Raw genomic sequence first — 26660 nt, 5'->3', positions numbered from 1 at the left:
CGTTCTTGATCGAGAGAGCTGCGCGCGATAACAGCGCCCTTGCGTTACGCACGGCGCCGTTCTGCACCTCACTCGCAGCTTCCCTCTGTTCTGATAGTACCTCTTCAGTTGCTGGTTGCTATGAGGAATTGAGAGTATTGCCCGATTTCAGTAGAGCGTGCCTGAAACGAAAGTAAATAATTTGAATATAGTGCTTCTTTATTTAGTGATGCTCCCTTCATAAGCGAGAGTATGCTTCGATGTGTCCCGACTGCGGCCGTGTTTCCGAAACTGAAAGTTCCAAACTTGGGCCTAGAACTATCCACCTTGACCACGGAGAAATGTCCTTGCTGTGTTAGGCCAGACAGTTTAAACGATGCTGCGACGAGCTTAGTAGCGGGCTTCCTTTCGCATTCACACGATTTCCATGCCTTTGCGTCCGCATTTATGTGCGCTTCGTTTTCGCGCTAATGCATCGTACGATCTTAACGCAAGCTTTTCAGTCGATTTGTCTTGCAAAGGGGAGCCAGTGTATGGCTTCGGTGTTTCTCGTTAACAGATTGACCGCTCGCCAGTGCGTGCTTCGCGCGCAGGCCATGTAATACCGTAGCGTCCTTGTGAGCGGGCGTTCGATCAGAGGCGTGATCCGCCCATGCGTGCATTAGCCTTCACGATGACAAGGGCGCGGATCCACTGAACCCCTTTCTCTGGCGATGGTGAAGAGGGCGTGTGCGCTGTGATATGATGGGGAGGGGAGATTTCTCCTCGCTTGATCGCCGGCCAGGATATCACGAGTGCGCCGCAATATGCCGCCGCGGTCGCTGCTCGCCCGACGGCCAGGCCCGTTGCTGTCTGCTGGCGATGATGTTTTTCCCCGAAGCGACTGACGACGCCGACCGGCCGCCGGCGTCTCCGTATGTGTGCGTGCTTCTCGCGAGGCCTTCGGAGCGTACCTTGAACTCGTTGCCGGCGTTGTTTTCCGAGGCCCGCGCGTAGCTCATCTCTTGTCTTTCCGTACTCGCGCAGTGAGCGCCTCGCGTGCGTGTTTTTGCATATCTCACTCGTTCTCTATATAGACGTGCCTTTCCAAGGCAAGAATTTGGTGGTTGAACAACTTTCGTCGTGTGTTTATGAAGCTCCCTTATGAATCGCGTGATGCCTTAGACAAAGCGATATGGGATGTTTATTGTTACGTGTTTTTATTCTGCGTAAAGGTACAAAATGATTCTTTCTTTTTTATTGACTGTGTGCTCTCTTCTTGTTCTGTATTACATGTAATGTACTGAAAATTTGACCACAGATAGGGCTGCTTATCCCAAGATCATAGGAAGGAAAAACAGACAAGAAAAGATAATGGAGGTGCAAAACACTGTCAAGAGTCCATAACATAATGGTGATACACCAACAGAGCAAGTCGCTGTGTCACAGTGGAAAGAGAGAAAGAGGTTATAAGACAAGTTAATTCCGTTTCTCATGGCACATACGAGACAACACTATTACTGCATTTGCTTCCTATCTGAAAAAGAATAAAGAAAAAAGAGAGGGTCTGTGCGAAATATTGTCTATGATGTAGTTGTGCAAGTAGTGTAGTGGGGTCTGCAGTTTCTCTAAATTTGCCGCAGTCCTATACCGACTCTACTACTTCGTTGTCGGTAGTTCAACCACAGCGCCTCGTCCGGATCTGTTATCAGTTGAAATCTCATGGAGGAAAATGTGCCAGAATGGTTTGAAAGTGCATGTACAGTCCGCCTCGGCTACCCAATTTCTCCGTTCATATTATACAGCAGAGAATGAATAACATAAATAAATAAAGTGTGAAGTTTTCAGAAACATTTGTTCATTGGCGGCTGTCACATGGGTGGTACGCCGCTTCCGTAACACTTGTAAAAATAATTGTCTTAGGTTCAGACCTCATTTACGGGGCATTTCCGTGCCGTTACATGCCAGCGGCTAAGATGAAGCCTGTTAAAATGTTCGCTTAATTTTATTCACGAGTTAACTGTATCAACTGCGAAGCCTAAGCGAAAGGTGCTTGCCAAAAAAAAAAATAGAAAGAATCGGAAGAAAACAAGATGGCCATTCTTGTACCTTGCTAAATTTGTCACTAACATTCTTAGCGTAGGTTTCCTTCTTTTTTTTTTTTCTTCTCATTTTTGGGGAACTTGTATGTATGTAGTTGGTATGTTCTTTGTCGGCACATTTCTGCGAAATACTGTCACAGGTGTTTGAGCCGTCGCCATGGTATTGCAGTAAGCCACCGGAAGACTGAAAGAGAGGGGGAAAATAGCCAGACTAATTTGAGCCTGAAGAGCTGGTCACTATAGCTCTACTGGGAAGGGAGCAGCCGGCAGCGTGGCAGTGCGCGGACTACAGCTCTGCCGGGGCTCTTCAGAGCTTCCCGCAGCTCGCAAGGCGGCCAGCTTTTCAGCGTCTCGTCCGGCGTTCGCGACGTCTGCTGTGTGGCGCCGCGATGTTGGTGGCGGCTGAAAAGACGGCAGAAAGGAAGTCAGGAACTGCATGAAGAGGAAAGTGCTATCTGGGAGCGGCGGATGTGATGAAAGAGGGCGGTTGTGCGAGGGATGCAGAAAATCGGCGGCCGCGTGGGGGCGGTGCTTCCCGTGGCGCCCGGGTTTTCGGGATTCGCGAGACGGTCGTTATTAGGTCGGCCCTCCTCGTCTCCGAGGAAGATCGCGGATTGGATTGCTCCACTTCGTAACCCTCTTGCGCTTTCCGCACCCGGTATTGCACTTCCGATTCGCACTTCGCTCGTACGCTACACGGTGAAGGCATCGCCCTTTCGTTCATGCTTGGGCGTGTACAGTCTGCGAGAAAGCACCCTGTCCTTTCGGCGGAAAATCTTGGACCGACTCCACAGTAATTTTTGTTCGTAATATCCTTTATTTCCCCTCTGCAAATTTGTGAAATACCGTGCTTACAGAATGGGATCGCTTCTTTCATTCCAGTCAAAAAAAAAAAAAAAAAAAAGGCACGCTCCCATGAGTCCGCCAGGTACGCAATAGGAAGATATATTTCTTTGCACTGCTTATACAGAAGGAAAGTATCCCAACAGCGTTTGCACTTCTCTCATCTTCATTTATTTTCTATCTTTCTTGCCATATGTAGAAAGAGAGAGAGAGAAATGTAATGAAGTAGTGAGCACCGTCAAGCTAGGATCTTGTTGCATGCAGTGGTGACATTGCTGTGCGATGAGAACTACCGAGGCAAAAGTATTATGCACGAGCTGAAAACGCCACCAGGCGGCTGTACATTGATCGAAAACAGGATGTACGATGAGTGCCGAGCAATTAAGCTTCGTGGAGAGCCGGCGCTCGAAGATGGTCAATCTTCGCGTACTTCCCAGCCGTATTTTTGGGACCAAGGTCACCGGAAATGGACCTGGGCCCATGCGCGATGACGACGAAATCAGAGACACGTTTTAAGCGGACACCGCTCCTCTTTCTCATTGTCTGTAACCCTTACCACATGTTGGCCTTGCTTTACGTTAGCGATGGATTGAGATGTCTGGACGTAAATGCAACGAACGAAAAAGTAAATGGTGATCGTAATCTTGCATAGAGCTCATACGGGTATTGCAACGCGCATGAAACGTTCACGTGATTCTTTGCTTTGTCCCTCCACGTGAAGTAACGCGACCAGAAGCGACAGCCCGGAAAGTAATGTAGTACCGCTTACATTAAGTTGCTTCAGTAACACTTTTCGTGGTATGCGGTCGGGCACTGCTAGAGGAGACTGCGATTCTAGCCCGTCATCCTGGTTTCTGGTCGGCCGAAGGCTGTGGCTCCATCTGATGTGAAGCAGACTTCGATGACGTACGACAGCCCGTTATGTAGGGAATCCTTTGTACGCCGACGGGGATAGTGGTGCAATGCTTGGAGCCCCTATGCTGCGTACTCTTAGGCGTTATCCGGCATTGCACATCGCATGGTTCGGGGCACAGTGGCGACCTGTTTCTGCACGGCACCCTCGCGGCGGTGCAGCTCAAGCAGCGATCGCGTCTCGAACGACGCCGTTGCTGCTTCAGTGGCGACCGTGCACGCGTGTTGTCGACATAACGCCGTTGTAAGAGAACACTTTCTTGACGGTGTGGGAGGGAGAGAACGAGGGAGCACGAGACCGCCAATTACTCCCACCGCCAGCAGTACTGTTGCACAGCACCCCTCCCTCCTTCCCCGCCCGCTCGCCTGTTGGAGGACTGTGCGGCTTTGACGAGCTATCTCCGGTCCCGTACGGACGCGCAACCGATTCCTGCGGCTGTCTGTGACTCAGGCCACGAAAACTTGTTCTCCGTGCTGGGCGATCGCTGGCGGCCATCATGCGGCCTAATTAGCTACCCCCGAGAGAAATGTCGTCGATCTTATTCGAGGGGGAAATTGCTTTTTGTTTTTGTCTTGTCGCTCCGCGGGAAGATGTTTCATGGAGACGTGGTCGATTGTGGGGCCTCGGAGCAATATTTCTTCTGCACCTACGCGGGCACGCCCATGTGGTTTGCTTTTATTTTTTTAGTGGCAAACGTCCGCCAACTCCAAATTTCATAATTCGCTCCTTTCTTTGTACCTGGAAGAATGACCACAGGACATTCCATTTACTCGGGTTGGCGCCCCGCGGGCGGGCTTACGTCATCACAATGTGAGTGAGCGCTACTCGATCGTGCTTTATACACGTACCGCACAGCGTCATCGACGTGCCTGCAAGTCTCGCCCTACAGACATGCAACAGATTGTGTTGAAGGAAATTGTGACACGTACGCATTTGAGCGTCATGAAAGCAAGCAGTAGAGAGAAAGAGAGAGAGAGAGAGAGAGAGAGATCAGTACAAGAATAGAAGGCCAGGGGCGATTCATTTAATTTTGCGTTTTTCTTACCATACGTTCCTAAGAGTGGCCGATTTTGGCCGAAATGGCGGCGCCCGGGCCAATGGCGAAGAACGAAAGCAAGAGAGAGAAGGATGCTGCAGCTCGTTACAAAACACGACCTCAGGCTCCTTCATCAAAAGTGACTGTGGTTGCGCGTGAAGAGAGAGAGAGAGAAAAGGCAGGGAGGTTAACCAGAGGCAAGTTTCCGATTTGTTACCCTGCAGTGGGGTGGAGCAAATAGCGATTGGAAAGAAAGCCGCGTGAAGGAATTGCGTTCACCTTCTGGCGCTGTGCGAATATGTTTACATTTCCTACCCCTGGGGGCTTTTGTGAAGAAGTTCTCAACACAACAAAAGCGGTCCTAACCGACGTCGATCGCTGCGCAACTTCTCTGACAGCGCAGCCAACTTTTGATGCCTGGCTTGCTGTGACAGCGAAGCGCGCAGACGAGGAGGCCGGATGTTGCACAGCTCGGCACCGGCGCGTCGCGGGTGTTTGATGCACTCGTGTTCCTTCTGCGTCGGTGGCACCCGTGATTGATTCATTAATCATGCCGCGCCCTCCGCCTGGTCCACTGCGTAAACAAGTTGGCGTCGCGCGCAACTCCTGTCCTGGCTCGAGGCGCTGCCCCGACTTAGGCGCGGGCACGCTCTGCGGATCACCGCGGCCTCCCGCTATACTAATAGGCTTTAATTCGGCCGCCGTGACCGCTCCTCCCAGATTCGGCGCGCGGCCCTCTTGTTTCCTGCGCCTTGGCTCGGGAGTTGGGAAAATTGGGGGACCGTGTTACGCTCGGAACTACGGTCCTTGTGGATCGCTCTCTCTCTTTCTCTCCCATTCTTTTTCTTTACTTCTTTTTTTTTTTCGTTTGGAGCCGTTACTTGGCGCTCTGTTTTGAAGCCAACTTACTTGCTTTGTTGATGTGGGCTGCAGTTCGTGCAGTGAATGGATTGCCTCTTTTGTTGCAAGGGTGGGAGGGAAACAATGCCTGTCCTTTTTAGAGCAATTAATCCTTTCAAGCAAGAGAAAAACTGGCGAAATGAGCTTAATAGGTTTTGTTTGTAGTTAGTCTGTCACACCTTTAAGAACTTGAACAGGGCCCTTAAGACGAATTGTGCGACAGTCTGAAAGTTGTAGCGCGTAGCATCGCGTTTTGTGTGAATTTTTCTCACTTTATTTTTTTTAATTTGTTCGTTCACCTTTCATTCCCTTTACACCTTTCCCCAATACAGGGTAGCCAGCTGGTACTTACCCTGCTAACCTCTCTGTGTTCCCCCCCCTCTCTCTCTCTTGCTCTGTCACGCGGAGATTTTTTGTTCTCGACGCAGTAACGCACACCTATGTGCGTTACTGTAGGGGGTAGGCGGGATGGAGGGGGAGCGAGAAATAAAGGGGAATGGAGAGTGGTTGACTGATTTGGAAATGAACCGGCTTACTTGTCTGCTTAAAATAGTAAGGAAGAGCAAAAACACACGCGCGCACGCACACACACAGGAGAAAAGAATTGCAGACGGGGCTGTCCCCTGTCCGTTTCCTCTGCGGCGTGTGCGTATCCTATGTGCTATGCCATGTATGCAACAGATATGCCCTCAGCGAGTCATTTTACTTCTCTATATCGCGAGGGGAGAAGGAGGGCAAAAGTTGAATAAACGGGAGGGAACATTTACGTTTTTGAATGACGCCTTAGCTAGTGCTTTCATCATTAACAGTGGTGTATTGGCTGAGCTAGCATTTCTTACGTTCATGCGATAGGCAGGAAAAAGCGTGACAGAACCAGCCTTGTAGTATTTCACATGCAAGTGTTATCATTCCCGCACCACACGCTTTAGCTTCATTCTCCATACACAATCGATAACAAGGTTATAGCTCATTTTGTGGCCTGCTGTTTCGTTCGGCAGGTTAATGCAACGCGAGCTCCGCGGAATGTTGTGGCGGCACAGGAATTAGCATATGAAAAGAAACAAGGCCGTTGGCGGCAGGTTGTGCCCACGCCCTTTTAATGCGTAGGGAGCTTCAAGCTGCTCTTTCAGACTTACAATCACGCTAAATCTTGACTTTAAAGGCGATAGTTCTAGCTAACTGACTAGTCGTGTAGGCTCACGAGCAACCTTGGAGAGATACGAGAGATTGTTCAAGGCTTATAGCAGCCACCATGCGCAATATGTACATCTCTCTCTCTCTCTCTCTGTCGTAATGTCTACTAAATATTTAATTTCGGAGAGGTCGTCTTCGAACACATTGTGTATTCGGAGTAACGAAGACTGCGTCGCACGCAAGAATTGCTTTTAACAACGAGCATCGGTCGCACAGCGACCAAGATAATGGATAATTGAATAAAGAAAACAGAGCTGCCCGAATATGGCCCTTGCACTTAGTGCCTCATCGAGCAAACCATCGCGGCCACCTTCTGCGTACACTTTGTGTTTTCGTCTCGTCTTCTAGCCTCCACCAGAAAGGCACTCCTGTTTGGGTGCTTTATTTCGCCCTGTCCAACTCAGTCATGCTTCACGTTGCGTTCAGTAAAAAGAAATAGGAGGGACAGCCGGGGCCCTCAAAACGAAGGTGCTGAAAGGTACCGGGCTACGAAATAGAACATGAATAGCAAATGGTGTATTAAAAGCTAGTGAAGGCGGCTGGGCTCCTTTGGTGCCATCTGGCGGCGTCCCTCTTCACAGCAGGCGACGCCTGCCGTCGAGACGCTCGTGTGGACTTAGGTGTGGTCCGGCAGTTCGCAGCGGCGCTCTTCACTGGAGAGTGTTCCGTGACACCGGCGACGACTGTACGTCTGTCGTGGAAAGGAAAAATATGCGGCTCTAATAAATGGCCATCGCTGCCGCCGCCGCCGCCGCCGCGAACGCTGTTTCGTTCTCGCTGCTTCGGCCACCGCTACCGTCGCGACGATTGCTCCCTGTCGTCTGCTTCGCGCCGCAACCCTCTCGCTGGTGTCCTCTACTCGCTTGTCCGCGTCTGCTATCGCGGCGCCTCGAGATGTCTGAACGCGGCTGCTAAGGGTTTTATTTTTCCTGCTTTTGTGCTTGCGTTTACTCCTTTGTATCCTCCTCATTTTGACGCTTGTTTATGGATGACAGGACGGCCGAATCGTTCCTGATGCACGCATGACGGGAACGTGGTGGGAACGTGCACAGACGCTAATAATACTGAACCGCCCACACCCCCATAAATGCCTTATTATTATTTTTTTAATGTTGCTCGCGCGGGCTCTTTCCTTCGCCGCGCTGGTTTACACAAGTGCCGCTCTGTTTCTTCTATCGGCGCATTGAAGTGTCAGCTAAAAAGAGAGCACTAGCGGCATAAAACGAGGTTTTGCGGAAGGAGGGAAAAGTACTTTTTGTTCTCTAAAAAAATGAGTTAGGTAGGTGGGAATACAGTGCAAGGTTGCCCCGTGTGGTGCCTTTGGATTGTCACGGTTGGCGCTCGCCGTTCTTTTTGAGACCAGTATTCCTCTTCGTGGTTGTACTCCACTTCCTCACCTTCAGCAATTTAGCAGGATACAGTTCAAAGAAGACCGGTAAAGGAGATCTCACCATGAACGAGGACAATGTGGAGGCGGACACCACATGAAAACACTAACGTAGTTCGAGGGGGAAAAAAAAACATGGTGTTTTACGTGCCAATACCACGATCTGATTTTGAGACACGCCGTAGTGGGGGACTCCGGATTAATTTTGACCAGCTGGTGTTCTTTGACGTGCGCCTAAATATAAGTACAGTGACTTTTTTTTTTTTTCTTCACATTTCGCCCCCACCGAAGTGCGGCTGTCGTTGCCGGGATTTGATCCCGCGACCTCGTGCTTAGCAGCCCGATACCATAGCCACTAAGCAACCACTGCGGGTGTCGTTCGCGAAATGAAGTCAATTCACCGCAGTGAATTTTCGTTTACGCCGACGTTCACTGTGTGCAGTGTGCTATATATACCCGTCTGCGTTTAATAAAAGACACCGAAACGCAGTGTCATAAATGCACTCAGAGCCGTTACAAGACATTCCTTCGTTGTCTTGTACTATGTCAGTCAACGAGAAGTCCGGCGCGATATGCGCCATATACTGCGCGTTGCCCGTTAACAAGCTGTCCAGAAGCTTACCGTCGTGGTGTTATCGGGGGCGCGAAGCTTACTACCTCATGTTTTTGGATTCTTAACATGTATGGTATGTACGTAGAAAACAGAAACACTTAATGGCTTTCTCGAAAAGAGATAACTGTTCTTTGCCGACTGTGTGTATTTGTGTATCTTTTGTACATGTTCTTCCTTCCTCCGAACTTCTTGCTCTCCCCTTACTCTTCCCCCGTGTAGTGCAACAAACCGGATGCTTACATTCCGGTTAACCTTCCTACCTTTCGCCTCTTATTTTCCTCTCTTCAGATCAATTTGACGTTTGCTTTTCTAATTTGACCTTTCTTCTTGCCTTTTACAGGGAAAAACGACTGAATTCAGCCGTGACTTTAAAGTGGTAAGTGAACATTCTTATTCTAGGGTCTTCGCGCCTGTCTGTAGTGTTGCAGTTGTATTCTTTCATCTTCCTTGCTTGGATCGCACTCACTCATGGCACGTCCGCTCATGAGCAGCGGTAGCGGTGCACGTTTGCGACTGGGCGACTTCTCGCTACTGTCGCCGTGTTACGTTGGTCATGTGACTTCACTAGTGCAGGACACTGCGGCGATGACGAGCGTTCGCAATGCCGCGTCCACATCGCACGTTATGTCGCATGATGTTAGATTTTCTTGCGCATTCTGAACCGGGCCGACATTACAGTCGGTCAAGCACCGTCGTCGGTCGCTACTCGTGTGCCTTATCGTTATATATATATATATACACACACGTGAGAAGCCAGCAAACAAAGACACCAATCAGAACATAGGGGAAAATACTGGTACTTACTAATTCAATTAAAGGACTGATACATTAATGGAAATTAAAGTGGATGAGACAACAACTGGTCGCAGGTGAGATAACGAGCCCACGTCTTCGCACTACGCGTGCATTGCTCTTACCAATTGAGCTACTGCGGCACCGTTCTCCTTATCCACTTTCTTGGGTATTACAGGGTAGCCAGCCGGTACTTACACTGGCTAACCTTCCTGTCCTTCCTCCCCTTTGTCTCCTCCTCCTCCTATGATTTACCACTACAGCTAAACCCTGGGAGTGCTAGCCAGCGCCACCACTCACTAACCTAGACGGCGGATGTGGAACATCGTTTCCGCCGCAACCCTCACGAGCACGTGGTCTTTTTGAGTGAAGGCAACTGGTCAATAAACCCACACATGCTGCCTGAAGGCATCAATGTTGCCGGATTCGAGACCCCCTTTATGTAATGAACGAGCAGAAAGGGGCTAACCGAGGGGCCCGATTTTTATTAAACATATCGTAAGAAGCCAACAAACAATGGCACCAAGGACAACATTGGGGATCCCTTGAAAGAGGTCGCTCCATCTACCGAAACTGTTCGGTAAAATCCAGTTACTACCATATATAGAAGAAGGGGGCCCGATTTTTTGTTAATCACATCCGTATGAAGTCAATGGTAATGAAGACAAAGAAAGCAAAGGGAAAATGACAAAATGCAAATATTGTGCCTTCGGCTTCCGCCGAACTACAAATAACTCCTCATATATCTTCCTTGGCTTCATTACCTGTTGGATGCATACGGTTCGGATTTTATATATATAAACCAGAGAAGAAAAGAGCATGTGATAACGTCCTTTGTTGCACGTAATACTTGCACTATATAGGCTGTCGCCTGTAAATACAATGAGAAGCGTGGGTTAGGATACTCCTCAAAAAGCCTCTTCTCGCGGAGCAGCGAGATCTCGCTAAAGTATTTTGCGAGCGGCGCTCACCGGCACAATAATCGCAGTAGTTCCGAATGTCACCGGCACAATAATCACAATATCACCTCCAGTGCGAGGCGGGTCTTGTCCATCTGTGTTGCCTCTTGTGTGGTTGTGTCTGACAGGACGATTCGTTGTCAGTGTAGCACGGGCTTGAACGTGCTAACGGACGCGTTTCGATGGTCGTTTTGCATGGCAAATTGAAGTGTGCTGTCGAAATACCTAGTTTGAGTTTTCGCACAGGACACTCTAGCGACAACATTGAGATCAAACTGTCCCCCCTCCCCCCCCCCCAACCGTAAGCAGTTTACGCCCAAATTCTGAAACGTTCGTTAGCTCGGTAGGAAGGCTTCACTGCGGATAAAGCTTCCTCAGTAAAGCGCCCTTAATGAAAGATCCCTTGGTGCTTCCTTACAGCATTATGTAGTCTTTCCTCGCCCTGTATACTGAGGCAGTGCCTGTACACCGCGCATGCTTTTTCCCCTCTGTTTTCTGTGGTGTACGAGTATACAGGCCCACGCCAGCGGTAACAATAGATGCCCTCTTAGCGGAAGGCATGCGTGTTGAGTGCACTTATTTGGAACGGGCAATGATTTCAGTACGGTGCAGAACATTCGCTATGCAAAGTCGAGCGTGTGGGAACGTCGCCTCCGTGGGCACTGCGAAGAAACGAGAAACGAGCGCGTAGCGACCGGCGTCAGCCATTGCTCTCCCTGCCAGCAATTTGCGGCTCGTAAACATCGTTAATACCCGCTGGCTGATGCATGCGTGCGGCACGGTTACCGTTTTCGTTCCCCATTACCGTGTCATCGACGCCAACGCAGCGTTGTTAGCTTCGTTGTCTTGGCTACTCAACTCACCAACAGCTGAAGGCTACAGGGGCATCTGGAAATATGCCACCTGTTCTTTTGAAAGAGGTGCTGTTTTAGTTAAGATGCAGGTGGATACTTCAACCAGCCGTTTAGGATCAGAATGCTACGTAACGGCAGTATTGACAAGAAACTTCTCGACAGAGGAAAGTCCGCCTTTTGTGTTGGGTGTGTTTGGCACTGCGTTCTGTTCGGCGACAAGTCTGTTAGCAGGGCTCGATCTTTAGTGAGTAAAAACTCGTGTACTAATTCGTGTACTAACGTGCAAAGCCTGCAGGTTGTAGTTTAGGATGCGACTGGTCGGCGCTGTCATTGCCGAACTGGTATACCAGGCTTTGTTGGAATTTCTCGAAATCTGCGGGCTACCACATCGCGTCTTTCTCCCTACTTCCATTTCCCGCTCCCTCTTTCTTTATAACGTGTGTATTTTCTCACTTTTCTTCTCTTGCTTTTCTTTGCATTTAGCCCCACAGAAAACTATCTTCAACGCAGTATAAATGTCCTAACAGAGATTCGCTTTTCCTACAGTCTTGTCAGATCACAGTCGTTGATCGCGAACCGCGCCGGTGATCGCGAACCGCGCCGGTGAGCAAAGCGCCAGGTAAAGTAAAGGACGGGGGGAGCCGCTAGAAGGTCTGAGCTCGGCGCGGCGTAGAAGTGGGTAGGACGGCGGCGGCGTCACCGCCCTGGGAAGAAGCGGCAATAAACGATGCCCGGAACAATCGGTCGCCGGAGAGAGCGCTGCGCGCGCGCTGACGGTGATCGATCAACATCTCGACGATGCTCGTAGAGCCTTCGGCGTGCCCTTGTCCTTATGCGGCGGCGGCGGCTGCGCGGATCTGCGCGCCGCGTCGGTGGGCCGCAGCGCGAGAGCCACGGCGCTCCGTTCCGACAGAATAGGCATCTGATCGACGTTAATTTCGACCCGTCTCCGCCGGCTCGCTCGCTTCGGGCCGAGTGTGCGTCGCTCTCGCAGTGCGCGCGGTGCACGTGGGCGGTCGCTGCGTGCGCGCGGAACCGAGCGGCTTTGTTTCGACGACTCGCGAGGAGTCTTGCTCGGCGTCGGGGCTGCGACGTCGAGCGTAGCACGCAGCTAGTTGGAGGACTCTGGCTGCGGTGTACTTTCCGAGAAGTGTCTGCGCGCAGTCCGCTCGAGTGGAGATGCCTCGCGCTTTAAGGTGTCGGCGAACGGCAGCCGGTGCTGTGCACGTTGCAGAACCGAGGCCGTTAACAGTACGCCAACTGGTACTTGGCTTTTGGACAATGTAAATAGCATTTTTCCATTATTTAAGCGCCTGGGCGACTTTTTTCTTTTAAATTGATTCTTGTGCTGGGGAGATTCCTTAATTTTCTTCCCGACTTTTTATCTCATTCGGGAGCCAACGTTTCCCATCTGTTCTCTTTTGACAAACAGGAGAGATACGTACAGCGAAAGTTGTCACGGTGTACCACAGCTTCTAGAACAGCGGCTATAGATACGCTGCGATGCCTACGCGAAGTATTTCGTGCATGTCTGTAGGCACGGTAACAAATGAGCTTTCGGCGCGCACGATAGGTATACTTACCCACGAGTCTGCTGACTTATACTTTGCTCCACACCCATTCCACAGGCGTGCGCTAAGGAGTTAGGGAGTGACTAAGGGTGTGAATGAACGTGATTATGAACAATAGTGAGCGCCGATTAATGTGAGTACGAACGAAATCCAGTGATCATGATTTTAAGTAGACATGAGGGACTGTCGGCGAATGTGAGCGAACAGGAGTATGTATGTGAATGATACTGGTAATTGGGAACACCCTGACTCGAGCGCGAGTCAGGGTGCTGATAAGCGTGAATGAAAGTGAAGATGTATGAACATGGGTTAGTGTTGGGGAGTATGAGGGGGTGTCAGTATAGGAGTGTACATGAGTGAGTGAGTACATAGCGTGCGAAAATAGTGGTGAGTGAGTATCCGCTTATACTATCGCTTATGCGTAGCATAGTTACGTGCGACTTACTGAAGCCGACTTCTACTATTGGAGGTTAGCTTTTATTTAGATCAAATGCGGAGGTTATCGAAAGTGGACCTTCAGTCGCGTCACCACTGTAGCGGACGACAAAGTAAGGGCAAATATAAAGCTATGCGGGCAGCAAAGAAAAGCAGTTGTAACTTTTTTTATGCCTCACGTCAGCTCAGCTTTCTGAAGCCAAGATACGGTCACGTCAACCGTTTTGTTTCTTGACAAAGCGAGCAGTGTAGCTGATAAAATTTTGCACCGTCTGTTATCGCATATGCTTGATTTGATGGCGAAATTGTTCATGCTGTACAGTTGCGTATTTGTTACTACCGGACTTGCACGGTGTCCTATGACCAGTTATAGCGCTGAATAAATGTCCGTAACAAGAGCAACACCGATCGTGGGAGCCCTTTGCTACCTGACGTCAAAACATTTGGCGGACGCTTAAGCTTCGCCTTTAAAAGTGGAACGCGATGGCATTCAAAGATCTCTGACTGCTTCTCATGCCTCCCGTCAACTGCAGCGTATGTAACCGCAATATTCAACGAGAAGCGCTCGCGACGAACGCTATGCACCAAGGCGGGCTTTCTGGTGGAAACGCGGCCTCTTGCATGGGCCGCGATGCGGCGGAGGCGAGCGCCATCTGGAAGTGTATCAAGGAAGCGGGCGCGCCGCTCCGTTCACTCTGAGATGCTTACGCGCCGGCGTGCGCAAATGGCAAACGTGGTCTCCGGTCTGTGCATTGAAGAAACGCCGGAAAAGGGGTTTGAGTTTTCGCGTAACAGAATTATGTTTTCTCATATATTCAAATTACAATGCGGGAGCTATCATGTCTGTAGGTTGTGTGTAAGTCGTAGTTTACGATTTTCCTACTAATTTAAGCTTGAGAAGTTCAAATAATTCAGTGAATTCCTTGCGTCACATAAACGGCCTGGGTTTGTTAGATTCAAAAATATTTTTGGGACGCCAACGTCGGATTTTCTGCGACACGGGCTCCTTAACGCCGTCGCGCTAAAAATGCTAATACGCACGCTAAAAAACTCTTACGCACGCGTACACACATGTAAAGGGAGACGGAGAAGACACATAGCTCTGTGAGAGGTCTCGCATGTTCAAAGATCTGTCCACTGGGCTTCATTGGTCGGCGCAATATCAGATTAGGTTATACGGTGTGGTTAAACTACTTAATAGAGATTTACTGAATTAAACAGCGTTCCCAAGCGGCCTTGCTTCTGAAAAACCGGAATTTCATCGTATTTTTCTTTTGTACGCCAGCCGATAGCGTCGCCAAACTATAGGTCCCCCGTTTCGAAAACTTCTTAGTAGACAGCTTTAGATTAGGGGTATGCAAGCGTTGGGGCCCGCTAACGCTTGGAGCCACGTACTGCGCATGGGCAGACGGTTACGTAAGGGTCTGCGCATGCGCATTACCGTGGCCTCAAGCACTAGGGGGCTCCAACGCTTGCGCTCTCCTAATCTAAAACTCTCCGATATAAAAGCTAGCATCGTCTGCTTATCCTCGTTTGGCGAGTTCCACCTTATCTGGGCATGCCACCATGCTCAACTCCTGGCGTTGGAGCCGGGCCAGCGAAAATGGAATCCGCGTGAGTTCGCGGTCTTTGTCAAACCTGAAATAAATATTCCGAAAGGGAAGATTGCAATGGGGCATCCGTCCGTTCCCCCTTCGTATTCCGAAGTCTCCGCGAACTGTGGACTTCCATTCGCGGCACAGGTGCTCCGACGTATCGCCAAGCGGGTCTCCATTGCCGCGCGACCCCTTCGCTCTGTCGCTATTGTCGCCGAGCGAGGCGGTAGCATGGCGTGATTAATTGAACCCTCGTCCGTCTCCCCGCTGCCTGATTTCCGTCGATTGACGTATCGCCACCCGGTGCGCGGGCGAGGAGGTCAAGCGTTTCCGGCTGCTGCTGTCGAACGACGCAACCTGTACGTGCGGTGCGAGCCGCCGCAGCAGCGCGCTCGCTGCATCCCTGAATGGTGCCGTACGTCTTCCCTCGTTCGTTTCTCGTGCCCCGTGCTGCTACGCTCGACGTTGTAACGTTCGGCGCGTAGCTGCCTCGTCTTCCTTGGTTGTTGTTGACGCGGCATTGTTTATTTTTGTTGTCCGTTCGTCGTGAATGAATGGCCGACCTCCTCCGCCAGCTCACCTCGCCGCTTGCACGCCTCGTTGTCGGCTGACTGCGCCCCGTTCGATACTTTTCTCTTTTCCGCTGTCGAAACAAGCGCTGTGGCAGCTATACCGGTGTCGCAGGAGAGCGCGGCCGCATCGCTTGAAATGTGGCTGATGCGATGGCCTATGCTGGATGATCCGCCCCAGCTGGGAGTGGCTAAATGCTATCACTAATGCCGCTTTGTTGCCGAAGCTTTTGCGAAGCCGTCGAACCGTATAGGTGTGCCGGCTTCCTGGAACTTGAATGCTTGCGGAAGCGCTGCCTCCTTCCCTCTGTCTCGTCACATGGCTGACTTCAGAAAACTGAAGTTAGCGATTACTTCAGCAGCTAAGCTGTTTTGACGAAACTGTGGTTGCTTACAAAAACTCATCTTCAATCGAATGTGTGTATTGCCATACTGCCAGCACTACATTTTGCCTCATTCATTCTGACCTAAGGCCACGCAAACGCAGAGCCTTAATGGGCATATGACTGCTTCATTGTTTTAATTGGAAGCCTACAGAATTTTGTTGCAGTCACCACAAGCGCCTTATCTCTAAGGTGCCCTTCTTTACCGCTTTCCATTAGTTGTAACAAAGGGCACTTGAACTACAAAGATGAGACGCGCCTGGAATGCTTTCTCTCACCCAGGGATACGAGCAGCGACATTTGCACAAGGTGGCCACACTAACGTCTTCTTGTCGGAATAAGCGGGGCTGGGAGCTGTCTTCCGGGAAAGACTTCATTGATGCTCAGAGCTGTGAAGTCATATTTCGTACGCATCAATGGGCAAGCACACGTTGCAATTATTTCGCGTAAGGCGTCGACCATCTTGGGCCCCGTTCGTTTAACGAAAATGTTGTCCGCGATTGCACACATGCTCAACGTGTCCTTATATGGAAAGTCGGGGTGGGCTTCTTGAAAGTAGTGCATGGGTCTGAGTGACTGACTGTCAGGCACCTCAGTGCACCTATTCGGGGACAGTTTTTCTTTCATGTCATCGTTTCCTTGATTCTCGTATTTTCTCTCGCTAGTACGGTGAAACCAACCAGACATTTATTCTGCTTACCTTCCCCGTCTTTTCTTAAGCCATCTCACCTTCGCTCATTTTTTTACTGCGAATCTCAAGCGCATTTTAATCGCTTGTCCATCAATCAAATCACTGTTTCCCATTTTCATCGATGTATCTATTTGCGTGAAATTGTATGGCTTGATCGTCGTCGATTTCTGAATGATATCTTTTTCTCCTTTGTCGCCACGTCCTTAGTTTCCATTCACCAAATTTCGCTCTCTTTCTTTCATATATTGAAAATTAGAAAGGAAGGAAGGATAGAAGCAGGGAGGGGACGGGGGTGCTCTCTTGTTGAGCGATCAAGTAAACATCCCTCATTGCAGCAAGCGTACATGTCTCTTCCTTAATGATCCGCCTGCAACGACCACAACTACTACAGCGCATCGTACCATTCGCTTTGATAAGAAGGAATCGGCCGCTATGCTTCAATCGATACGGCATGCGCCACCAGCCTATTCGTCTATCACGTGCAACGCATGGGGTGCATGCACAGCGCCAAAGATCGCGTTGATCACGCCGGCATTGTGGTGCAGAAACGTCGCGTATTTGGTTGCACCTCGACTGTCAACGAGGTGTTTGAATTGCGTTTCTTGGTTGCGACTGTTGCACCGACTGCTGTCGTTTCCCGGCAAGGAGCTGCGAAGCGGAAGGCGCGAGTAGCAAAGCCTCGCAGTAGCCTCTGCTTGTTTCTTTCACGTTCAGTATGAGGATGAGCGAGAAGGTATAACGATTTCAGGAAATGGCTCGGTGCTACAGCGCGCTTCCTCTGCTCGCGCTGTGGGGCCGATAATGATTCCGCGGTGTCGGAGAGGGGACCCGCCTGTCGAGTGCGCTTCGGTCTTGAAGCGCCGCGATTCCTCTTTCGATTGCGGAAATGACCGGCGCCGCTATGCTCGCCTGCTTTCACGCCGTGTCCACCCACGCTCGCGTTTTCTCGCGCCGGTGTCAGCATGCGACCACCACAGCATCTTTTGGTTTCTGCGCGAGGACGTGAACAGCTGCTGCATCTTACTGTGCGTGAGTCACTGAGTTGCTTTGTGCCACCCGCCTTGTTGATCGTGATCGTCTGTTCCATCCATCGCTTTTCGGCCTTTCTTTTTTTCTGAAAGTGTAGTCACCTTGCTTGGCAGTCTTTAGTCTTGCCTTCTGGATTGATACCCTCGTAGTGCACTCATATTCGGTGGTAAAAATCACTCGCGGAACGCTTTTTCTTTTTTCCTTGTACCTGTAGAATTTGACTTCAGGCCGGCATGTTCATTGGATTGGTTAGTAACGGTATAAACCTCCCGCTTCGCGATTCGTACTATTTAGTTTTCTGTCGTTGGCCTTTCGATGAATCTGGAGCAGTCAGCCCGCCTAACCCTAGCATGTGGCGATTTACTGTAGTTTCGTTTGAAATGTAGCTACCGTTCTTTTGCAAGCTCTCTCATCCGGAGAATATCTACTGTCTCTTCGCGGCCCTCTGTGCAATATTTTCGCACATTGCGCCCAGGGGTTCCGGTGTGAATGGAAACAACATGCCTATTGTGAAAGGAATATGTCTATAAAAGTGTGAATTCGGGGGGGGGGGGGGGGGTAACCTGATTTCTACAAGCAGTTCTTCATCTCAAGAGGTGAATAAAAAGTGCACTGCAGACAAATAAATGATTTGAGCAAGAAGTGGGTGTTCCCGTCCATGTTAGTATTTCAACAATGTGCGCACCAGCGTAGGAGACTCGGGCTTTCTCTCGGCTCTCTCACGTAGTCGACAGTTGCCGTCGACGATGGTCAAGGGAGGCTACTTCGAAGGTAAGAGCGCGTGACCGCACATGAAATCTGAATGGCTAGACTCTGTGAGCGGGGACTATTGTGGGTAGTCTCGATGTCCTAAATTGTCTTTGGGGTAGAACGCAGAAACACTGAATTTTGCTTGTGCGAGAGAGCGCAAGCTTGCGTGGCTGTAGAATTCGCGTAGCATTACTGGTGCGTTCCTTCCACAGTTCCTTCCATGGCTCCAAAGTTAAACGCGTGCAAAATCACCACAGAGTTATTCTGGTTGCGGGCAAGAAGCGCGTGCTATATACGCGTAGTCACAAAATATCCCACGCACAGGATATCGTTATCATCCTTTCTTATGCTTGTTTTTCTTTCTTGCTGCTGCCGTTGTTGTTCCCAAACAAAACGGCGAGAAGAAGAAGAAGAAACGTAATTGTCGTAGAAAGTGTGTGTGTTTCTCGGTCCTTTATCGTTGACACCAGGGTGGCATGCGAAGAGTACGGCTACGCCAAGCCCTCCAGCGCCGGGATGTCCCATGGCGCATCGATGATGGGGCGCCGCGCGCGCCTGCACACGCGTGACGGGGATAACTGGTCGTCGGGAGGCGGGAGGAGGCTCGGAGCCGCGAACGACGGGGCAGGAAGTGGCCCGCCGGTCGCGTTCGGCGTGGCAGGCAGCGCGCGCCCCTTTGTCTCGACGCGGGCTTCCTAACTGAGTTCCACTGTGTGCATCTCAAATGATCCGTTCGAGCGGTGGTGGCCAATGCCTGCTATTTTCGAACAAGTCATTCGCGCATCCCTCGTTGTTGCGTGGCTTCTCGTTTATTTATTTTTTTTTCTTTCTTTCGACTTCTTTTTGAGCGCCCGAACTGCTGCTTCCCCTTCTGGCCGTCGTTTGTTTTGGAAGGAGTCCTCATGCCCCGTGAGTGCGAGTTCGACAGCCGGCTAACGAAGCGCCGATTTCGCCGTCAGCGCGAGCGAAGCGGCGAGCGATGCCCGCTCTTTCTTCTGCTTCTCTGCCCACACCGTCCTCCTCTCTTTGATCGCCTCTTCGACCTGCTTGGCAAACGGAAAGGGTACCCAACAAGCTACGAGGGAGCGGATCATCCAAGACAGCGCAGGAAAATATAGAAGATTGCACTTGCTCGCAGAGAAAGGAATGAGGAGTCCTTTTATCGTCGGGTTGTGTCCCGTCAAGCAGATCAGGAAAGAGCGGATATCGGGGGCTACAAAAGGTACACAATACTGGCGCAAGATAACGAGAAGAATAACAGGTTCAGGAGTAAATGTTCGAGCAGAGCGCACTAACTGCGCGGAGTGAGATGAGGTGAGGTTTCGTACGAACGGGGAACGGGTGTAAAAAAAAAGGAAATGAAGAAAAAGAAAAGGCATAAACGTGCTCGACCGAATGGAGGAGGCATTGCAGCGGCTTTTGTTAGCTGTCGTATACGCGGATTGCGGAGAACAAAAGGTGGCCCCTTGACGTCGTTGTAGCGGCGCTGACGTCTCGGCGGCGGCGGCGCAGGTTCCACTGAATGGGACGCGCCGGTTCCACCCGACTGGCTCCACCAATTATCGATTGTCGCGTTCGCATCGCAAACGGCTTCAGGTCGCGTCTTCTTCCCCCGAACGCGGTGGCGGCTGCTGCTGCTCGGGCCCATTCGCGAGGACGATGACAATGGTGGCGCGATCGCGGGCCACTGCCGCTGCCAGAGCCCTTTCGTCCCTATCGGCTTGTGCTCTTTCAAAAGGGCGAGCCAAGAAGAAGCCGGGGCGGGCACATCGGAGCATTGAGCACGGCTCGTTGAGCGCCTCCCGAGCGATATGCGTCGTCTGTTGCGTCGCGCTGTGGCCACGGTTTACCACTTTCTTGGTATTTTCCTGTCCTCTACTTCTTCATTCATTTTTGTTTGTTTTTGTGCGCGGCCTGTCTTTTGTTGGTGCAGAACTTGTGCTCACCGCTTCCCTCTGATGCTGCCCTTTCGGGGTTCCCTGCACTGGGTCGAAGTTTCGATGGAGCGAACGCAGTGTACACGTCGCTGGCGACGTTTACATGAGGTTTGGGACGCAATTTTATTAATGATATCGCATATCAGCCGTCTCCATTTTCTTTCTTTTTTATATCTTTCGTGACCGCTATTTTGGTACGTTCCTAGTTAAGTCATGCACTAGTGTTATTTATTTATTTATTTATTTATTTATTTATTTATTTGTCTCATACACGGTTTCCGCCACAGAACAAATATTGGTCAGATCACGGTCGACCTGATGCTTCAGCCTGTCTCGTGCGACGGAAGTTCGATTCGCCTAAGCTTCACCAGTTCTGCGCATAGAGCTGCTACCATCCCGTGCACCAATTTAACCTTTCGCGACCTATGCGATCGCGCGCCAAGTTCCGCCCTGTTTCTGGCGCATACGTCCGCGCAAGGGCGCACCTGTTGATGCCCTTTGTGCCGGTCACCCGCGCACACCGTCCAGCGCTTTCTTGGCTGATGTCTCCTTTTCCGAGCTGCCGGCTTCCGAGGCAAGCGCCATCCATCACGGCGGGTCTCCTGCGTCGCTGGTTTGCCGCATTACACAGAGGCGAAAAGGAGAAAATGAACACAAAGAGGGCAGGCGGCGCGCGCCCAAACCGGCCAGCAAAGCGTGGGCATTTCATCTTGTGTGTCTGCACACAATGCGAGGTGCGCTGTGAGCATTTCCCATAATAGGAAGACTGTCTTCTCTCTCTGTCTCGCTCGCTGGACCGCCGCTTCATCGTTGTTTCGGGGGCGCTTCGTGAATGCACTTGCGGACGCCGGTTGTTTTGGGCGTGCCCACTCGACATACGATGGCTACGTGGAATTGTTTCTTGAGGCAAGTCGAATGTCGTGACAGTGGGTAAGATTAATTCCATGTTGTGTCCATAAATGCCGGTGTGGTAGTGCGATACCCACCTTGTTGCTCGGTTGTTATATTAAAACGCGTGTTCATCTCGAATCGAAGGTGCTGTCGAATGCGAGTGCGAGAGATGTCTCATGTGCCCGATACGCAAGTTCATAGGAAGATGGAGACTTGCAATGAACAACTGTGCCGAAGAAGGGACGTCTCTTGATCCAGCGTTTTTAAAATAGTGGATTCATGCCTTGTTTCACAACTGCTGTGACATTGCACGGAGGCTTCCACGTTCTCGTCGAATGTTGACATTTCGCGGCTACCGCGGTTCTTTTATGTGGTTCTGTGGGAGATATCCTGTTTCCTTTTGCACATTTAAGTGAACTGAAAATGTAAGATTACTGACGAATAGTACAAAGATACATTGCGTAATAAGAGAATGCAAAAGCGAAAATAAGTTAACAGCGAACACGTACTGAAATTCGTTCACGCCAGGTATACGCCATTGCCACAAGCCAAGCACGTATACATAAAATATGAAGAAGATAATATGGAGACGGGCATTCGATAGCCGCGTTACCTTAAGGCCTAAAGTTACGCAGTTGCTTAGTGTTCCGCTGAAGACAATGTCCGAACCGCTTCTCAAGCACTTAGCCGCCTAAAAGCATCCTGCGACCTTGAACTGAGTGCAGGTTTTCCCAGTCGTTCTATTTCATATTCTTTTTGCTCATTCATTCTTGGCCAGGTTTTGCTCTATATTTGCTAATCTCACATGCTAATCTCGCCTCTTCCTCTTTTGGTAATAACTGTGTATTGACGCTGCAGGAAACAAGCAAATGCACCCTGTATGAGTGAAGCGACTGGAGTGCTTGACTCACGTGCAATTGAAGTTCCCTACAGTGTCGAACACCGTTTCTTTTTTCGCTTGGAACTGTTACCGACTCGACTAATGCGCGCCGGCTGCGACGAGAAATCGCGACGCCAGATTCGTGATGAGCTTATTGCAATTTAGCGAGTACCGAGGACAGAGAAACGCATAGACACAAGACGAACGCCGTCCTGTGTGTGCGGATATCTTTGTTCTCGTCTTTCCGTTCTGTCTAAACTTGCAATATGTCGTATCAACTAGCCCATACAGAAGTACTTTTCAGCCAAATGTGATGAGCATTTTCTTTTTTCCTATGGGGACAGGGTAACATTGGAGCGGTCGAACCATAATGTCAACCTTCTGACCCCGCCGGGCTCGGTCCCTTGGATGGTGCGGTGTTTGACTTTCATGATTGTATTGCGCTTAGTGTTACACTGACGGAGGGACTAATGGACGAACATATAAAGGAACAAGACGTGTCACGTCTACCAACTAGCCCCGTTCATTGCTTTACTAAATGCTTTACTTTGCTGTCCGCGCTCTTCGCTGACTTGCGTACTCTCTCCTTTTTCTTCTTTGCATTATCCGTATTACGGGAACCTTTTCTTTCTTTTTTCTGTTATTTAAATTCTTCGCCATGCTGGCGTCTCGAATTCAAAGGTTGTGCCGGGCCCCGTGATCGGGGGGAAACGACGCTGGGCCCTGCGACAGGTCGCTAGTGCGATGGAGGCATTGCCTACATTCTGCAGGTGTATACGCACAACATAAACATGCGCGCGGATGCCCGGCTTGCCGCCGAGAGCTAAATGCGCTTTGGGAGCGGAGCGGCCGTATCACGACTTTCACATTCAATCGGCACCGCTTTTCGACGCTCGCCCAATGGCTTCGCGTGCGATGTGACATCAGGAGCGAAAGTGTTCGAGCGAATTCCAGCACTTGCGGATGAGAGAAGTAGAGCGACTCGGGCTCAATGCATATGCCTGTGCGCGCGCGGCTCTATAAGTGATAAGGAAGCGAGGACGGGGCTTTCGAGCGGGTATGTGGTCCCAAGTCGGTACTCGGGACCGTTTGTTCTGTGTGGATAAAGCTTACTTTCTCTCTTTCTCTTTATTCTTCAAATTTGCGCTCTGTTATTGCATACGCACCGACTGCCATAAAGCTTGCTCCCACGATGAATGGCCATCCACGTGTGGCAGCCTACTTGCGCGCACGTGCGAAGTGAAGACACGTGAGCTGGGGCAGAACGACCCTGCGTCCGCTCCATGGGCTGGCTCTCGAAGCGCGCGCGCCCTGCCGCTGTCCCGCAGGTCCGGTAGCGCGGTCTCCGTGAGTGCGTGGCAGCTGACCTTGGCGCGGCGCGTGGGACGGCGGCAGTGAGCCGGTCGCGCGCGCCTCTTTTGTGGCCGCACCTCGCCGCCACCGGCCGACTCCGTCCTCGTTTCCTTTGCCGGCCGCTATTCTTTATGTGGTGTTATGCGTTTGTGGTGTGTGCTTGTATGCGTACCGGTGCGCCTCCGCTGTGTCGTTTTGGAGGCTCTGTTTTGTCCTGCTCACTCTTATCTTGAATTTGCATTAGAATGCCGCGTTGCGCCGCCGGCTAGCTTATTTCCCAAAATTTGTTGCTAGGCCATAGTTTGATATGATACTATTTTACATTAGAGGATGCAAAAGGCTTGCGTCCCACTTGCGTATACTCAAACGGCTTGACTTCCAGAAAAATCCACGCAGACCTTGGGTTATTGGTTGCGTAAGCTGCCTGCCTCCCCTAATCTAAAGCTCTCAATTAAAATAGGGCGTTTTCTTCGCGCCAAGATCTCTGCATCGAGAAAAGCTCACTTTGGCGCTTCAGTCGTTCCGTGCGCATGTGCTCCCACTCCGAACATATGTCACCGTGGTTTAGATCATGTACTGATGCTGCCGACGCATCATGGTGTGCCGGGTGTCATTTATTCTTCTGTTTTTACTTTCTGCATTTGTTGATGTGGTCACAGAACCGAACAGCCTAGGGGCACTTCAAAAGCATTACCTGATGTGCCTTGCCGCGTGCTCGTCCGTCACAGACGAAGGGGTGAAGCCTCCTCTGCCAGCTAAACCATTCGGATCACCCTCTGCTGAAGCAGCCTCCCAAAGCCTGCATACGAGAAAAAAAAAAAAAAAAAGAAACGCAATAGCGCTCCTATGCGAATATATCTCCTGCCGTGTGTTTTGTATAGTCTGCAACCTGTGCTATCTTGTAGCAGTGCTCATTTTCTTGGCCTTTCTTTTTTAATGTGCGCATGCGCGAGTTTGTTGTGCTTGCCTATTGTGTGACTGTGGACCGTGAGTCGGTCCGTGTGTGCCTTGTGTCTTTGTTCGTACTCTGAATACTGTCTGTTCTCTGTCCACCCCACCTTCCCTGCCCCAACCCCGCAACACACTCGCACCCGCCAATCAGAGTCCCACACCCAAATCATCTCGGTCAAGCCGCAGCGGCGACTCCAACGGCCGTGTGAGCAGCATGGACGACATCGGCAAAGTAAGCAACTCGTCTGCTTCGTGTTGCTTTTCTGGTTTCTGTGTTATGTAGTGTGTCTTGTGCTCGCAGCATCGATGCCTCTCGGTGAAGGTCTGTGTTTGCTCTATGTTCGCACTTATCTGCTGTTCTGCTGGCGGCAAAGCGAATATTGTGAGCTTTTCCTAACCTCGTGTCTGAGAAAGAGAAACGAAAGGAGGGAAACATAAGCAGCTTAAGCATTCCTTTACATGAACTCGACTGGAGCGGATTGAGTCAGAAGTCAAGCTGACCCGGCTATTGCACCCGACCTTTGCAGGCGGGTTGACCGAACGAGCCTCGACGCTCGCTCGGCCCGATCCGCTAACGTTTGCATGAACCCGACGGCCGGTTTCCAGCCTGACAAACCCGACTCTATTTTGCGGGTTCAAGTAAAAATGTAGCTATAAACGGATCCGCTCTGCTACCCTTCACTGGGATAAGGGAAAAGAACGTAAAAGAACGGAGATACAGTGCATACGAGGAACGTGAAGAGAGAGAGAGAGAGCTTTATTTGCCACTGCAGGGTAGGAAGTTAGGGCAGGTAGGCCTAGTGTGGCTCCCAGGTGGGGGCGACGTCCTTGGCCCACGAGACGAGTGCGAGCTGCGTTTTCTTGTCTGCTCTTGTCAGCAGCTGGTTCCAACCCTCCTCGGAGGGAGCTGGCAGTAATGATTGTGGGTGAGGGTTACCCTCGCATCCCCAGAGAATGTGTGCCCGAGTGGCGAACGTTTCTCACGAGGTCGCGATCACGCGAGGAACGTAAACACCGCGCTATCTTCAAACAGCCCACCCTTTTCTTCCTGTCGTTTGTGGTCTAGTCCTGTCGAATAAGCGTGGTATACAAAACGGTTGCCTTCGCGCACTGCACAAAACGGGCAGATACGGTGAATGTACATGGCTCTTTGTTTTCTTCATAAAACACTCATGAACATGGTGGCGGAGCCATGCCACTCATTACTAAGAAATTTTCAGGTGTTGGAACTTGAGTGTTCAGTACTTGCGTTGAACTTTCGGTATACACGTAGCGATAGTTGCGTGTACTTATTTTCATGTTGGCTAATTTAACCCTATTGCGATTCAGCGTGACTTTTGTTGTGGAAACGAGCCCCATTCCTCTTGTAGAGTAACCCGCTCTCATTCTGGTATTACGCTAACCTAAAGATTCTCAGGGGAGGCTAAGTTCAACTACCAGGTCTATACCAATTATATAACGAACAAAATATGAGCAAACGCATTGCTGAAGGGCCTGCATCGCACATGGCAGCATGCGCTTAGTTGATGTCAATTTTTGTTCCGAGCCGCAGGCGGAAAAGCGTCAAATTAATTTTGTGAAATAAACGAGAGCGAAGTCAGCGAGGTGGGAAGGTCGGGAGAATGGAATTCTGTGTGGATTACCAACGTGCACGGGGGACAACTGAACTTAGGCCGGAGCTTTGTTCTTGCACATAAGATGTTGTTGTGCGGCACGTGATCGCGACCACTAAGATCTCATTTAAGTTCATGTTTTCTGACCTCAGGGTTTGAATTCTATCCTCTGAAACATTCAGATTAAATAGTCACGTTAAAGACAGGATGACGCGCTCATCCCGTTATAGCTTCTGTGACACACCGCCAATCACCTGGATGTATTGAAGTAGTGTGCTTCCTACTTTGTCCCGAACTATGTGCAGCGATATATATGTGTGGGACAAGAGGTTCCAGCAAGAATCGAGACACGTCGTGGTTTCTGTTTAATCTGTAGCGCAGCCGAAAACGAGCTTCTGTCGCACGCAAATTGCGAGCAAGAGACCCAACGAACTTGTCTGGTGGCCCCGTTATCAATGACG

General features: G+C 50.5%; 1 protein-coding gene across 2 annotated transcripts in view; it reads left to right on the top strand.

Annotated features, from left to right (window-relative positions):
* The window catches only part of LOC126542823 (protein dead ringer homolog), a 255944-nt gene that overhangs the window by 118879 nt on the left and 110405 nt on the right, over positions 1 to 26660 (top strand). The window contains exons 6-7 of one of the 2 annotated variants that reach the window (XM_055077418.2): positions 9287 to 9322; positions 24738 to 24818. In XM_055077418.2, the coding sequence (XP_054933393.1) occupies positions 9287 to 9322; positions 24738 to 24818 (117 nt within the window). The remainder of the gene's footprint in view (positions 1 to 9286; positions 9323 to 24737; positions 24819 to 26660) is intronic. The other variant, XM_055077419.2, reaches the window with a different exon arrangement.

Source organism: Dermacentor andersoni, chromosome 2 (assembly GCF_023375885.2).
Source record: "Dermacentor andersoni chromosome 2, qqDerAnde1_hic_scaffold, whole genome shotgun sequence".
NCBI classification, from domain to species: Eukaryota; Metazoa; Arthropoda; class Arachnida; order Ixodida; family Ixodidae; genus Dermacentor; species Dermacentor andersoni.
This window is presented reverse-complemented; position numbering and strand designations above follow the sequence as displayed.